The sequence below is a fragment of the Pan paniscus genome, chromosome 8 (genome assembly GCF_029289425.2).
Source record: "Pan paniscus chromosome 8, NHGRI_mPanPan1-v2.0_pri, whole genome shotgun sequence".
Classification (NCBI taxonomy): Eukaryota; Metazoa; Chordata; class Mammalia; order Primates; family Hominidae; genus Pan; species Pan paniscus.
The window spans coordinates 81551192-81565769 of record NC_073257.2 but is presented as its reverse complement, the minus strand read 5'-3'; the positions used below and the strand labels follow the sequence as shown (position 1 = coordinate 81565769).

Here is a 14578-nt window from a genome sequence, read left to right as displayed (position 1 = left end):
CAGAAAAATCCGTAAAGAAGCTCTTTCAATTTCAGCATGTTTAAGTTTCATGACTTATGGTTTAGTGTTGTTTTTATATTGGATTCCATGGGTGGCATAATCTTTTCAGCACTAGAGACCTTTAAAGGTCTTTCTCAGCTCACCCCGGGAGACAAGGGCTGGGTGTCAGGAAAGTGACACACAGGGAGAAGCAGAAAATGGACTGGGAGTGTGGGGGCCGAGGCCCAGCCACGAGAAACCCAGGCGGTGCAAGGCAGAGCCCTGGGAGCACAGAGGCTGCTGTGCCGTGGGTTGCTGGTGAATGAGAGGCCTCCTCTGCTTTAATGAAGAACATGGCCCCCCTACTCCCGCTAATCCTGCCCTGCCTTCATGGTCCACACACCACAGGTGTGCACAGGTTCGTGCGTGTGTGTGAGCTTAACACGTCAGCCGCACATACAGTTGCTCAGAAACATCTTCACTGCTTCACACACGTGCACACAGTCAATGACCAGGAGCAGGGATCTTGGGGCAAACCTAGAGCAGCTTCTCAGGAGTTAAAACTCCAGCTTTGCTGTGGTTCCCAGAAAAGCCCTGACTTTGTCCTAAGACAGTGGTTCTCAAAGTGAAGTGCTGGCTCCAGCAGCATCAGTATCACCTGGGAACTCGCTGGAAACGCTCCGGGTTCTGGCTTCTCCTCCTAGAGCACCCAGAGCTGTGGGGTCCTCCCTTCGGGCCAGAAACTCCAATCATAGTTTTTATGTACCAACCCCTGTGCTAAGTAGACTTTGTGCACATTATCTCCATTTAAAATTCACAAATGTACTGTGAGATGCACACCATTTTTCTATATTTTTCAGATGGGGTAGACAGAGCTCAGAAAGGTTAAGAGACTTGCCTGGAGTCACCAAACCAGGCTCGAACTCCTTCTGTATTCAGAATCACTCTTCAGACGTAGCTCCTGTCCTGGGCTGAAAGTCAACATCCGCCGAGAGCTGGGCCCTCTGTACCAGCCCCATCTCCCCCAAGTCTCTCCCTGCCTCTGCAGCCAGTCCTAAATCTTTCAAGAGACAAGGCCAAGCAGGGGGTGGGACCAGGGGCGGGAGCCAAAGCCCCACCTCGTGAGCAGGCAGCACCTCTGCCAAGGCCCCCACCGGCCCTGCCCCAGAGAACGGCAGGGAAGCTGCAGCGAGGGCTGGCAGCTGGCAGAGTCCTGAGCACCCAGCACCCAGCCCGGCTTGCACCCCAAAGCCTGGAGAGAGGCTGCTACGCCATTGACCTGTGGACTCCAGAGGCTCCCGCTGTGCATTCCTCTGATCTGGAAGGCTTCCTGAATTACTTGACGAGAAACCTGGGTTCGAGTCCTAACTTGTCACCAACTTCCTGAGTGACCTGGGCTGGTCCCGTCCCCTCTTGGAATCTCTGTCTTCCATCTCTTCAGCGAAGGGGTTGATTTATAAGGGTGTTTTCTGCTCTGACACTGTGATTTGAATTCTGTGTTTCCACATGACATTCGAGAAGTCTGGCCGGAAGGATGGAATCTGAAATGACAATGGTTCTGGACTGGGCTTTGTGCTCAGCCCAGCTCATCTTTGCCTGAGATCTAGGAGTGGCCCCAGGCTCTCCTGATGTGCCACCACGCTTGACATCTGCTCCTCTCCCTGCACCCATATTCCCATGCTCTGAAGGGGAGTTCTCTTCCATAGCAAATCCGGGAGGAGCCGAGGAGCCAGGCCCTTTGTTCCAGACCCAGAAGCAGCCATGGGGACCTGTGACATTGTGACTGAAGCCAATATCTCATCTGGCCCTGAGAGCAACACCACGGGCACCACAGCCTTCTCCATGCCCAGCTGGCAACTGGCACTGTGGGCCACAGCCTACCTGGCCCTGGTGCTGGTGGCCGTGACGGGTAATGCCATCGTCATCTGGATCATCCTGGCCCATCGGAGGATGCGCACAGTCACCAACTACTTCATCGTCAATCTGGCGCTGGCTGACCTCTGCATGGCTGCCTTCAATGCCGCCTTCAACTTTGTCTATGCCAGCCACAACATCTGGTACTTTGGCCGTGCCTTCTGCTACTTCCAGAACCTCTTCCCCATCACAGCCATGTTTGTCAGCATCTACTCCATGACCGCCATTGCTGCCGACAGGCAAGAGGGTCCTTGGGGAAGCTGGGGGGCGCCTCCCCACTGAGCCGGGGCTCAGACAAGGGTGGTGACATGCCTGTGGTTACACAGCAAGTTTGGGTAGAACCATGGGAATGGCCTCCCAAATCTGGTCATGGTCCAAAACTATGAATCTGGAAGGCAGGGGGACTGTGGAGCTGAAGAAGGTAGACTAAGGGTTAGACACAAAGAAAGACTTTGCACTAGATGCACTAGACAGGTTGTTCAAGTCTGTAGGGGAAGTGGGCAATGTTTTAGCAACCTTCTGAAGTGTTCTTTCCTGGAGTTGATCTTTGTTTTGTTGTCTTTCTTTCACTCCAAAGATATGTCTTATACAGTTTTTTTTTTTATTATTCCAGATAGATTACACGAGGGGAAAATGTTAAGTTTGCTTGCAATTACAATCTAATAGGGCCAATTATTTTCCCAACGCCGCTCAGGGCTGAGCTTCAGGCTAATGTTGGATGCTTGATCTTGCCCTGAGATGGGCTTCCAGTGTGGCTTTCTTGTGGCCGTCCACGGGCATGTCCATGCCCAGAGGGAAATGGTGGGCTGAGGTGCCTGGGCCGGGGTTCCAAGGCGTCAGTGTGCTGTGTGGCTGTGGGAGAGTCACCAGCCCAGCGGGCTGTCTGCAGGTCGGCTGATACTATGATATCAGCAGATGGCAGCAGTGTGGGCAATGGCTAGAGGGTGTGGGCCTGGGTTGGGAGAGAGGGAGACAGGGGAAAGGGAGCTGGGCTAACAGGAGGGACCCTGCCGCTCAAGCTGCCCTCTGCTCACAGGTACATGGCCATCGTCCACCCCTTCCAGCCTCGGCTTTCAGCCCCCGGCACCAAGGCGGTTATTGCTGGCATCTGGCTGGTGGCTCTCGCCCTGGCCTCCCCCCAGTGCTTCTACTCCACCGTCACCATGGACCAGGGTGCCACCAAGTGCGTGGTGGCCTGGCCTGAAGACAGCGGGGGCAAGACGCTCCTCCTGTAAGGCCTCTGGGGGATTGTGGAGGGCAACAGTGTGTGTGTGTGAGTCTGTGTGTGTGTGTGTGTACACACGCGTGCATGCATCCATGTCCATGCATGTGTGGTGTGCATGCATGGGTGTACACATGAGTGAGTGTACACAGGATTGTGTGAATATACCTATATGCTTAGTAAGCAACACACACGATGTAGCCGATCTGTTCTTCACACTTTACATATATTGACCCATTTAATTCTCCTAACTATGTGGGATACATATTATATTATTATTCTTACCATTTTTTAGATGAAGAAACTGAGGCACTGAAAAACTAAGTAACATGCCCAAAACCACACAGCTAGTAATTCAAATCCAGCTAGTCATTTGAATCCAGCTATGGATTCAAATCTAAGCAATCCTGCCCAGGACCCAATCTCCTCACCACTCTGCTACTCAAATATGCACCCTTGCATCCTTAGATAAGGATATGCACGCATGCACACGTGTATGTGACTGTACATGTCACATGAACATGCAGCACCCATTTCTGCCTGTGTGTACACGTGCAAGTGTGTGGGTGTGTTTGTAGATGTGTTTGCACACAGGCACGTGTTAGGGACATGTGTAGGCGTGTGTTTGGGGGAGACTGTCTATATGCTCAGGCCACAAAGCGGCAGGAGACTGAGGCAGAAAGAGTCCATGATGGAGCCTGGGACATTTTCAGGCTGCTGAGGTGGGCATCACGGGCTGGAGGCAGGGAGGGCAGGGTTAGAGGAATTCAGGCATGGCCCAGCTGCTGTGTGACCCTGGGTGAGTCCTTTCTCCATTCCGGTCTCAGTTTCCGAGGATCTCACGATGTGTCTTTGTGGTCCCCAGGCACTGAGCCATTGCTTGGTAGAGGCTAAAGAACTGACTGGGGTTCTGGGCTCAGTCAGGCCCAAGTCGTGGCCTGGTCCCACGTGGCCGGAGGATGCCTCACACTCACGTAACCTCTGAACCTCTGGCTTTCTCTCTCTAAAATGAGAATTCATAATAGTACCTTGCTCTGTGAGCATAAATGAGATAGTGTACCTGAAGCCCTTAGCACCATGCCTGGCACAGAACTGGTACCCAGTATGTGGCAGCTTAAATAGGGGACACATGAAAACACACCTGGGGGTGGCAGATCCTTCCCACAAAGTCCCAGCTGCCCCAGGCATGAGGGTGTGCATGGTCTGAGGTGAGGGCTGCCAGGTAGCCATGGCAACACACCTCTCCTCCAACATCCTCCCTGCCTGGTCTCCATCTGTCCTGAGCACCTGCCAGGAGAAGGCTGCTCTTGTGGGCTTCAGGGATAGGGAAGGTGCCATTCTTCTGAGAAGCCATTCCTGGGGACTGGCGAGTCTCGAGGGCAGGCCCTGCCCAGGGTCTCTGCCCCCTCCCTGCACCCCACCCTCTCACGGAGGGCGATATCCATATATGGGGAATGCCTGGCTTTCTGGCTCAGCAAAGGGTGGAGAGCAGAACATATTGAGACCGGCCACTTGGGGTCAGTATTTCTCCATCTTCATACAGGACCACTGTGCGTGCCAGCTCTCTGAGAACAGCGAGTTCCATCCCAGATTCAGGCGACTGGGAAAAACAGGCGGGCAGGGGTGGGCTAGGAAAGCCATACTTTGGTGTTGCTTAAAATTCCGAAAGGATTTGGGGAAAGCCTGGTTTTAAGTGTGAGAATGTGTTATTGTTTTTCTTGGGGGAGAGCCTAATTTAGGATGAGGGCTCCATCCACACAGGCTCATGTAACTGTGTGTAATTAGGAATCTGATGAAATTAAAGATGCCCTCTTCAGGAACATGTGCACACCCCCCCAAAATCAAAATACAAAAAGACTACCTTTGGGAGGCCAAGGTGGGCAGATCACCTGAGGTCAGGGGTTCAAGACCAGCCTGGCCAACGTGATGAAACCCTGTCTCTATTAAAAATATAAAAATTAGCTAGGCGTGATGGTGGGTGCCTGTAATCCCAGCTACTTGGGAGGCTGAGGCAGGAGAATCGCTTGAACCTGGGAGGTGGAGGTTGCAGTGAGCCAAGATCACACCATTGCCACCAGCCTGGGCGACAAGAGTGAAACTCCGTCTCAAAACAAAACAAACAAAGGCGGTCCCTGGAACTCTTCCCCTCTGCCTTCTGCATGGAGACCTAGCCCAGGGTGAATTCCTGTCCTGCACAACATCCTAGGAGCAAGCAACAGAGGAGTGTGGCTCCTGCTAAGGAAGGACTTAGAGATGGCCTCCTCCTTTTACAGATGGGGAAACTGAGGCTGAGGGAAAGCCCTGACTTGCCTAAGATCATGCTTTAAACAAGAGGCTGGACAAGAGCCCTGTACTGACTCCCACAGTGCTGACCCTCAGAAAAGGGGAAATTTGGTCATGATTAAATCTGTAGACGGGTATGACACAGACTTCCTGTGCCTCTCTGGGCCTCAGTTTCCTATCTGGACACTGAGATAGGTGGCCCTGTAGATCCTCACTCTGTAAGGTGATGGGCCCTGGCCCTCGTTGCCCCTCCTCCCCTCTTATCTGCTCCACACTGGGGTTCTCAACCCAAAGCCTACTTGAGGATCAGGGAGTCTAGGAGCGCCTGAACCTCTTGTAATTGGCATGCTTGCCAAAAGAACCCAAGCAGAATTCTAAACACAAGACTTTAGGAGAGAGATTTACTGGAGCCATTATAATCACCCAGTGGGTTCACCTTGCCTGCTGCCTAGACAGAAATGATTTATCAAGACAGGGGAACTGCAATGGAGAAAAAGTAATTAATGCAGAGCCTACTGTGCAGGAGACCAGAGTTTTATAATTACTCAAATCAGGCCAGGCGCGGTGGCTCACGCCTGTAATCCCAGCACTTTGGGAGGCCAAGGCAGTGGTCAGGAGTTCAAGACTAGCCTGGCCAACATGGTAAAACCCTGTCTCTACTAAAAACACAAAAATTAGTAGGGCGTGGTGGCAGGCACCTGTAATCTCAGCTACTTGGGAGGCTGAGGCAGGAGGATCACTTGAACCTGGGAGGTAGAGGTTGTGGTGAGCCAAGACCCCACCATTGCACTCCAGCCTGGGCAACAAGAACAAAGCTCCATCTCAAAAAAAACAAAATCAAATCAGTCTCCCTTAGCATTCAGGAATCAGAGTCTTTAAAGATAATTTGGCAGCTAGGGCCTTGGCAAATGGGGAATGCTGATTGGTCGGGTTGGAGATGGAATCACAGGGGGTCGAAATGAGGTTTTCTCGCTGTCTTCTGTTCCTGGGTGCGATAGCAGAACTGGTTGAGTCAGATTACCCGGTCTGGGTGGTGTCAGCTGATCCACTGAGTGCAGGGTCTGCAAAATATCTCAAGCACTGATCTTAGGTTTTACAATAGTGATGTTACCCCCAAGGAATTTGGGGAGGTTCAAACTCTTGGAGCCAGAGGCTGCATGACCCCTAAATAATTTCTATCCTTGTAGCTAAGTTGTTAGTCCTGGAAAGGCAGATTGGATCCCAGGCAAGAAGGGGGTCTTTTCAGGAAAAGGCTGTTATCAATTTTGCTTCAGCGTAAAATCATGAACTGAATTCCTTCCCAAAGGTAGCTCGGCCTACACCCAGGCATGAACAAGGACAGCTTAAGGATTAGAAGCAAGATAGAGTCGGTTAGGTCTGATTTCTTTCATTGTCATAATTTCCTCGTTATTTTTGCAAAGGTGGTTTCACCATGGGTCCCCTTCCCTTGGGGTGGCAGCACCTCTAGAAAGGGGCGCAGCAAGCCTAGCATGTGGCAGGTAGAAGCAGGAGGTTTGGGAACACCTCAGTCCTCCCATAAGAAAGAAAAAGTCAAATGACGAGACCAGGGGTCTCAGGCCCATTGGTGGAATGCTCTAAGGACTCTGTTCCATGAAAGGGACCCCCAAATGCCAAAGAAGCCCAGACCCAAAGAAGGAGGCAGAACAAATCCAGTTTGTCAATATTGGGTGATTTATTGAGGGAATTTACAGACCGAAGTGGGATCTTGGGTGGCCACAAGACAGGTGGAGCTCTGCATTCTCACACCCCAGATGTAAGGCTTAGATACCATAGGGAAAGGATATTCGTGCTCCAGCAAGACAACCAAAGGCAGCCCTCCAGAACAGGCAAGAACGCTACGTGCGTCACAGCCTACAATTTGTGGAGTAACATCAAGGTTGACATGTTCTTACACTAGGGGCAGTAAATAAAGTAGAAATCAGAAGGCATTCACAAGACTGGGGCGAATCGGAAGTCAACACAGGGGAGTGGCATCCAAGATGGAGTCACTTTTGTCTCCACAGGTTCCCACTGCAGACCTGCCGGGGAGTCAGTCCCCAGCCTGCAGCTCATCAGAGAGAGGCTGCAGCGTCACTCATAAACCAGAGATCTGAGAACTGGGGACACTGTCTTTTTTTTTTTTGACAGGGTCTCACTCTATCGCCCAGGCTAGGGTGCAGTGGCCCAATCATAGCTCATTACAGCCTCGATCTCCTGGGCTCAAGTGAACCTCTTGCCTCAGCCTCCTGAGTAGCTGGAATTACAGGTGTGCCCCACTACGCCTGGCTAATTTTTTTAATTTTTTTTTATAGAGATAGGGTCTCACTATCTTGCCCAGGCTGGTCTCAAATTCCTGGGCTCAAGCAGTCCTCCCATCCTGGTCTCCCAAAGTTTAGGGATTACAGGCATGAGCCACCACGCCTGGCCTACACTGTTTCCAAAAGGAAATTAAAAGCCTCAACACAACCCAGTGTCCTCCCTGGGGACGGGGTAGGAAGCCACGCAATGGTACTCTGCATCACTTCCTCAAAGGTGGTATGAAAGAGCATTTGCTGACACAAACGAGGTTCCCAGCCAAATGCTGATAAACCGTAAGCAGATGACACAGCAGCATGTGATATATGGCGCTTTTCCACTGTCCCATGCCTCCATAGCGATGTTGGTGCAGATGGAGCCTTATTAACACCAGTCATTCTATCCATCCAGACAGATACAGATTATATATATATATATATATATATATATATGTACATATACATATACATATACATATACATATATGGCTATACTGTAGGATACACTCCAAGACCCCCGGTGGATGCTTGAAACTTCAGATAGTACTGAATTCTCTCTCTATAGATATATACTGTTTTTTTCCTCAACATACCTATGATAAAGTTTAATTTATAAATTAGGCACAGTAAGAGATTAACAGTAACTAGTAATAAAACAGAACAAGTATAACAATATACTGTAATTATACTTCTGTGAATGAGGTCTCTCCCTCTCAAAATATCTTGTTGTACTCTCCTCCCCTATTTTGGATCCGCAGTTGGGAGGGGTAACTGAAACCCGGGAAAGTGAAACTCCCATCAGGGGTGACTACTATTCATACATATGATTCTGGAAAAAATATGCCAGATATTAATAGTTAATGTTAATAGTGGTGGGAGTGGGATAATTTTACTGCCTCCTTTGTGCTTAATGGTATTTTAAATTGCAAACAAATTATTTTTTAATTTGTTTCGTTCACTTTTCCTTTTTTTGACACGTGTCTATCACGTGGAAGGACGTGATATGGAAGGACGCAGGGCTACTGCTGGCGTCCCTTTTGCAGGGAAGCCGTCTCCTGGCACACAGGCTACCCAATGCCACCTTTATTTTTGTTTAAATCAAACCAAGTCCCTGGGAGGCGCCCAGGGTGGGCCCGCAGGGGCGGCTCCACAGTGCCCGCGGGGTCCCAGGACCAGGCGCTGGCAGACTTCGGAGTCGCCCCCGGGCCCTCCGCTGCCCAGGCCCCGGCTGTCCCTGCAGGTACCACCTCGTGGTGATCGCCCTCATCTACTTCCTGCCGCTCGCGGTGATGTTCGTCGCCTACAGCGTCATCGGCCTCACGCTCTGGAGGCGCGCAGTGCCCGGACATCAGGCGCACGGTGCCAACCTGCGCCACCTGCAGGCCAAGAAGAAGGTGGGCGCGGGGGCGGGGGGCCTGGCGGGGGCGGGGCCTGGCTGGGGCGGGGGCCTGGCGGGGGCGGGGGCCTGGCGGGGGCGAGGCCTCATGGGGGCGGGGCCGGACGGGGGCGGGACGGGGGCGGGACGGGGCCTGGCCCCGCCCTGGGGAGCCGCCCTTACGGTCTCAAGGCCGGTCCGCAAGAGGGCGCCCGGGAGAAGCTTGCGGAAACTGCCTTCGCGCGAAGTCTGGGGCCAGAGCCTGACCGCGTTCCTCCCAGCCGGGCGGATTTGCTTTTGGTCTTTGGCCAAATACAAAATTAAAGAAACTTGCCGGGCGCGGCGGCTCACGCCTGTAATCCCAGTTCTCAGGGAGGCAGAGGCGGGAGGATAGCTTGAGCCCAGGAGTTCGAGACCTGCCTGGGCAATATAGCGAAACCCCGTTCTCCACAAAAAGGAAGAAAAAAAAAAAGACCAAAAAAAATTAAAGAAACTTCCCAGAATGTTAGGGGAGTCAGGGACTCCTAAAGCCCCATAGAATTCAGATACCCCCAAGAATCTTAGAATGATAAAATATTAAAATCTTAGACTTTTTGAATAATCAGAATGTTGAAATTGAGAAGCCCCACAGAACTATAGAAGGTGCCTGACAGTCACAGGGGAGCCCTCAAAGGCTGGAACTGCGGACCCCAGAGGTCGTGGAGACCAGATTGTCGTCCAGCTTCATCAAATCTGTCTCCAGTTTCTTCCGGAAGTGGCAGTGTCCCCCTACTCCCTGCCATCCAGGGTCCCCCGAAGGTCCTGATGTAGCCCTCTGTGCCCCAGACCCCCTTCACCCTCCTTCAGTCCAAGCTTGTCCTTGCCCCCTTCCTGCCAGGCAACAGGGAAGGTAATGGGTTAACCACATCATGTAGCCAGGTCAAAGCCATGCTTCTCACCCAAAAGTAGGCATCTTTCACGGGTGGTTCGGGGAGATAGCTGCGCATGGGCGCCATCTGGTGCCCCTCATGGAGCGCTGGCCTCCATCTGCTCCACACTAGCGGTCTCAACCCAGATCCTACGTGAGGATCAGGGTGCCCAGGAGCCCCCAGACTTTTTGTAATTGGCATGCTGGGCTGCCGAACGGAGCAGGAGTGTGCCTGCAGGGGCCAGGCTCTGAGGAGGGGGAGGTCCCCGAGTTGACCCGTGGGCAGAGGCAGGGGTCCCTGGTTGGAACCTTACAGCCCACAGAGAGAAGGGCTGTGCCGATACGGATCCCAGAGAGGTGGCGGCCTGGGAACGCATAGCTGACACAGGGGCTCCCCTAGGGATGGGGTTAGGAGAGAGAGCTCAGCCACTCTCCAGGGAGGGGGAGCTGCAGTGAATGAAGGGGTCCCAGACACCTTTTGTAGGAAGTGGCCATTGAGCTGGGCTTCAAGGAGTGAGGACTTCAAAGGAAGGATGGCAGTATGGGCAGAGGGACCGGCCTGAGCACAGGCCTCTGAGGTTGGGGGCTCAGGAAGGTCTGGGCAAAACATGCTCAGAGGCCTGAGTAATAGAGCTAACGGGGTCTGAGTGTGGAGCAATTCCCAGGTGGGTGCAAGGGGTCCTCTCCGTCTGCCCTCGGAGGGCTGGGGCTGGGGTTTGGGCACTAAGAAGTAACTTGAGCCTCTCCTGGACCAGTTTGTGAAGACCATGGTGCTGGTGGTGGTGACGTTTGCCATCTGCTGGCTGCCCTACCACCTCTACTTCATCCTGGGCAGCTTCCAGGAGGACATCTACTGCCACAAGTTCATCCAGCAAGTCTACCTGGCACTCTTCTGGTTGGCCATGAGCTCTACCATGTACAATCCCATCATCTACTGCTGCCTCAACCACAGGTGAGCCCCTACTCCAGCCCCACCCTCTGCCCTCAGGGCCCTACTGCCCAGCCCCAGGTGGGCTCCCCTGCACAGCTCAAGCATCCATCCTCATTCCTGCCGGAACCTGTGGCCCTGTGCCCCCAGCCTACATGAGAAAGCCGTCCTCATACTCAGCCCCCAGCACAATAATCCCTCTGGCCTGGGCCTAGCTTGAGCCCCCTTCCTCCCCAAATCCTCGCCGTCTCCCAGGCTGTAGCTCTCACTGTCTGTCTGTTCCTGCTGGCTCTTCTGGGTTCTGTGTCTGGGGCAAGAGAAGAGAGAAGGGAGGGCCAGAGAGATGAAGGGGAGGGGAGAGTCACAGAGAGGGGGCGGGACAGACAGACAAAGGAAAGAAAAGCTAAGTAGCGGGAGGGAGGGACTGACTTCTGTTCTAGTATTTTCACCAGCTTCCTACTGAGGGCTTTCCTGGAGCCGAGTGAATGGCACCCATCCGGCAGTGGAAGCAGTGGATGGGGGCTGGGGCCAGCACAGGGGTGGGGCAGGCTGCTCCCTGGAAAGCTCACAGTGCATGCCCTGTCCTCCAGGGACTTTCAGGGCAGCTGGGAAGTGACCCTGTCAGAGACAGCCAGGAAGGAGGGGGCCAGAATCTCACTCTCGTGGCATCATCCAGTTTCCCTAGCCCTTGTGATTCTGAGGAAATGAGTCCCAGAGACGGGCCTGCACTGGAGAGGTGGGGGGTGGTGAGTCAGGCAGGAACCCAGCCCCAGTTCTGCAGAGCAGGCCTTTCAGTGGCAGGAAACCCTGAAGGTGGGGCAAGTAAGGGGCGGCAAGAGGTGGACACAGTCTCACCTCAGTGAGACAATGATGTGGGCGAAGTTGGCCTTGGACCTCTTTGTTCATGTTTTTTGTCACCTCCCTGGCCAGGTAGCCAGGCTACTCATAATGCCATTGGGATCTTTGTTGCTCAGACATTTCACCCGCCTGGGGCAGGCCAAAAGGAAATAAGGAGCTATGATTTTTTGCAGGAGGCCAGAACTCTCTATCTCCTGAGAGGGAAGTAGATAATAGGAGAGAAGCAGGTGTCACCCCCACTCTACAGATGGGGAAACTGAGCTTCAGAAAGTAAGATGCTCCCAAATTCATACAACAAACAGTAAAGCCAGGACTCCATGTGTCTCCAAGGCCTGTCATCTTATCCCCACACCACGCATTTCTCTTTTAAAGACTTGTGGGATTGAAAACCTGGAGACAGGGACTCTGACATCTGGGAGGGGCCACCAGCCCACTGTGTCTGTGGGTTGATCACTCTCCTGCTACCCAAGGGAGATATAGTCCCTGGGAGTCTAAACAACACCCCAGGTTCTACAAGATCCTGACATCACTTCTGGATCATTCCCTTCTCTGAGCGGCCAGCGTTCCCTTTCTGCCGTCTGATTTCTTCCACTCACCGTGTGTGCTTCCTCTGAACTCCCGTTCAGTGCTGCCACGGGGAGAGCTGTTTGTTTTCAAGCAAATGCATCAGAACTTGGTGGCTCCGAGTGTGGGTTTTTCAATGTAGTCCCCTTGGGAAAAGCATCCTTGTTCTCCCAAGTTGCCAAAGCCTCCATTGTGTTTTAGCAGGTTCTTCTCTGACTCCTCCCTTAGAAGCCAGTTAACAAGTCAGACAAGAACATCTGCTGGTTTTTTTGTTTGTTGGTTGGTTGGTTGGTTTTTTTAGTAATTATGCTGGGGTGGTTTTTTGTTCGTAATAACAGATGACCTAAATCAGCTTAGTCACCCACTTCATTCACTAGACCCAGCTCCAGAACACTCTGGCAGTTTCCAAAAATCAAACTCACCCACGAAGGCATCTCTCAAGAGCCCCTGAGCCATGGGAGGCTCTTGGAGAGAGACAGTGACTTTCCTCTGGAAGGGAGTCAGTTTCCTGGGGGTGGGGGCAGTCACATCACAGCTCCTGAGCCCCTAACTCCCTGGCTCAAGGTGCCCCTCGCTCCCCCAGGTTTCGCTCTGGATTCCGGCTTGCCTTCCGCTGCTGCCCATGGGCCACACCCACCAAGGAAGATAAGCTCGAGCTGACTCCCACGACCTCCCTCTCCACAAGAGTCAACAGGTGTCACACTAAGGAGACTTTGTTCATGGCTGGGGACGCAGCCCCCTCCGAGGCTACCAGTGGGGAGGCGGGGTGTCCCCAGGATGGATCAGGGCTATGGTTTGGGTATGGTTTGCTTGCCCCCACCAAAACTCATGTTGAAATTTGATCCCAATGTGGCAGTGTTGGGAGGTAGGGGTTAGTGGGAGGTGTTTGGGTACTGGGGATGGATCCCTTATGAATAGATTAATGCCTTCCAGCTGAAGTGAATCATCACTCTTGTGGGAATGGACTAGTTCCCAAGATAACAAGTTGTTAGAAAGAGTGTGGTGTCCTCAGTTTCCCTGTCTTGCTTCCTCTCTCACCATGTGATCTCTGTGCACGCAACACTTCCCTTCCACTTTCCACCATGACAAGAAGCAGCCTGAGGCCTTCACCAGATGCAGCTGCCCAATCTTAGATATTCCAGCCACCAGAAACATGAGCCAAATAAACCTCTTTTCTTTATAAATTACCTAGTCTCAGGTATTCCATGAAAGCAATACAAATGGACTGAGATAGGTGCCTATTGAACCCTGAAGCCTTGTGCCTGGCTGCAGAATGAGGTGTAGCACCCTTTGAGAAGTAGCCAATCGAGAAGACTAGCTCTGAAAGTTCAGCTCATGCCCCATCCTTCAGTATACCAATACAAAGACAACATGGGGCCAGAACTCCAGAAAGGATGCTGACTTTAAGAGGACTCAGCCACCCATCTCAGAGAGCACTTCAGAGGATCCAGTAAGGGTCAGAAAAGACAGTGTAAGCTGATATTTATCTAATCTAAGAGATGCAAGCTCAAATGCCTTCCTGGGGCATACAAGAATATGTATAAAAGAAAAACTGCAAATGTGATGATAAAAGGCAACTGACTTCCACCCTCAGTTTGAGCTAATAGGGAATGGTGGGGGCCATGGCAACCTGGAGAGGACAGGCATTCAAAGGGGACAAGAACTACTCAGCTCTGGACAAACGTTGCCACATGATAATAGGAGCCCACTGTTGCTAGATCTAAATTTTTCAAGAGAAGCTATAAATCCACATTTGTATGTGAGTCTTCCAGATTTGTTGAATTTGACCCAAATTTTCATAAACTTTGCATAAGTTAAACAAAACGTATCTGTGGGCAATGCAACCATGACCCTGATTCGCCATCAGGCTGCAGATACAAAGGAGGAAACTTCTTATTTCACAAAGCCCAGTGACTGAGTCAGCTGAGGGCTTCTCTGTCTCAGTATTTAAGAAGTCAGATACAGCCCACGTAGATGGTGATTAAGAGCCAAAAAAATCAGGTGTGCTTCCTCAGGCAAGTCACTTTGACCTCTGCCCAGTATCAAAACTACTTCACAGGGATGCTGTGAGGAACAATGGGAGTAATGCCTATAAACTAGCAGGCCAGACCAGATTAAGTGCCGAATACATGGTAGCCAGGACTTTTTTTTTTTTTTTTTTTTTTTGAGACAGGGTCTCACCTCATTCTGTGAGACCCAGGCAGGAGTGCAGTGGCACCATCATGATTCAGTGCAGCCTCAACCTCCTGGGCTC

General features: G+C 52.0%; 1 protein-coding gene across 1 annotated transcript; it reads left to right on the top strand.

Annotated features, from left to right (window-relative positions):
- The first annotated feature begins 839 nt into the window (after positions 1-839).
- On the top strand, positions 840-13511 carry TACR2 (tachykinin receptor 2). Its single transcript, XM_003815925.6, has 5 exons — positions 840-2132; positions 2930-3124; positions 8933-9086; positions 10730-10926; positions 12908-13511. Exons 1-5 carry the CDS (start codon positions 1741-1743, stop codon positions 13164-13166), a joined length of 1197 nt encoding a protein of 398 aa, XP_003815973.1. The 5' UTR covers positions 840-1740; the 3' UTR covers positions 13167-13511.
- Positions 13512-14578: the final 1067 nt, after the last annotated feature.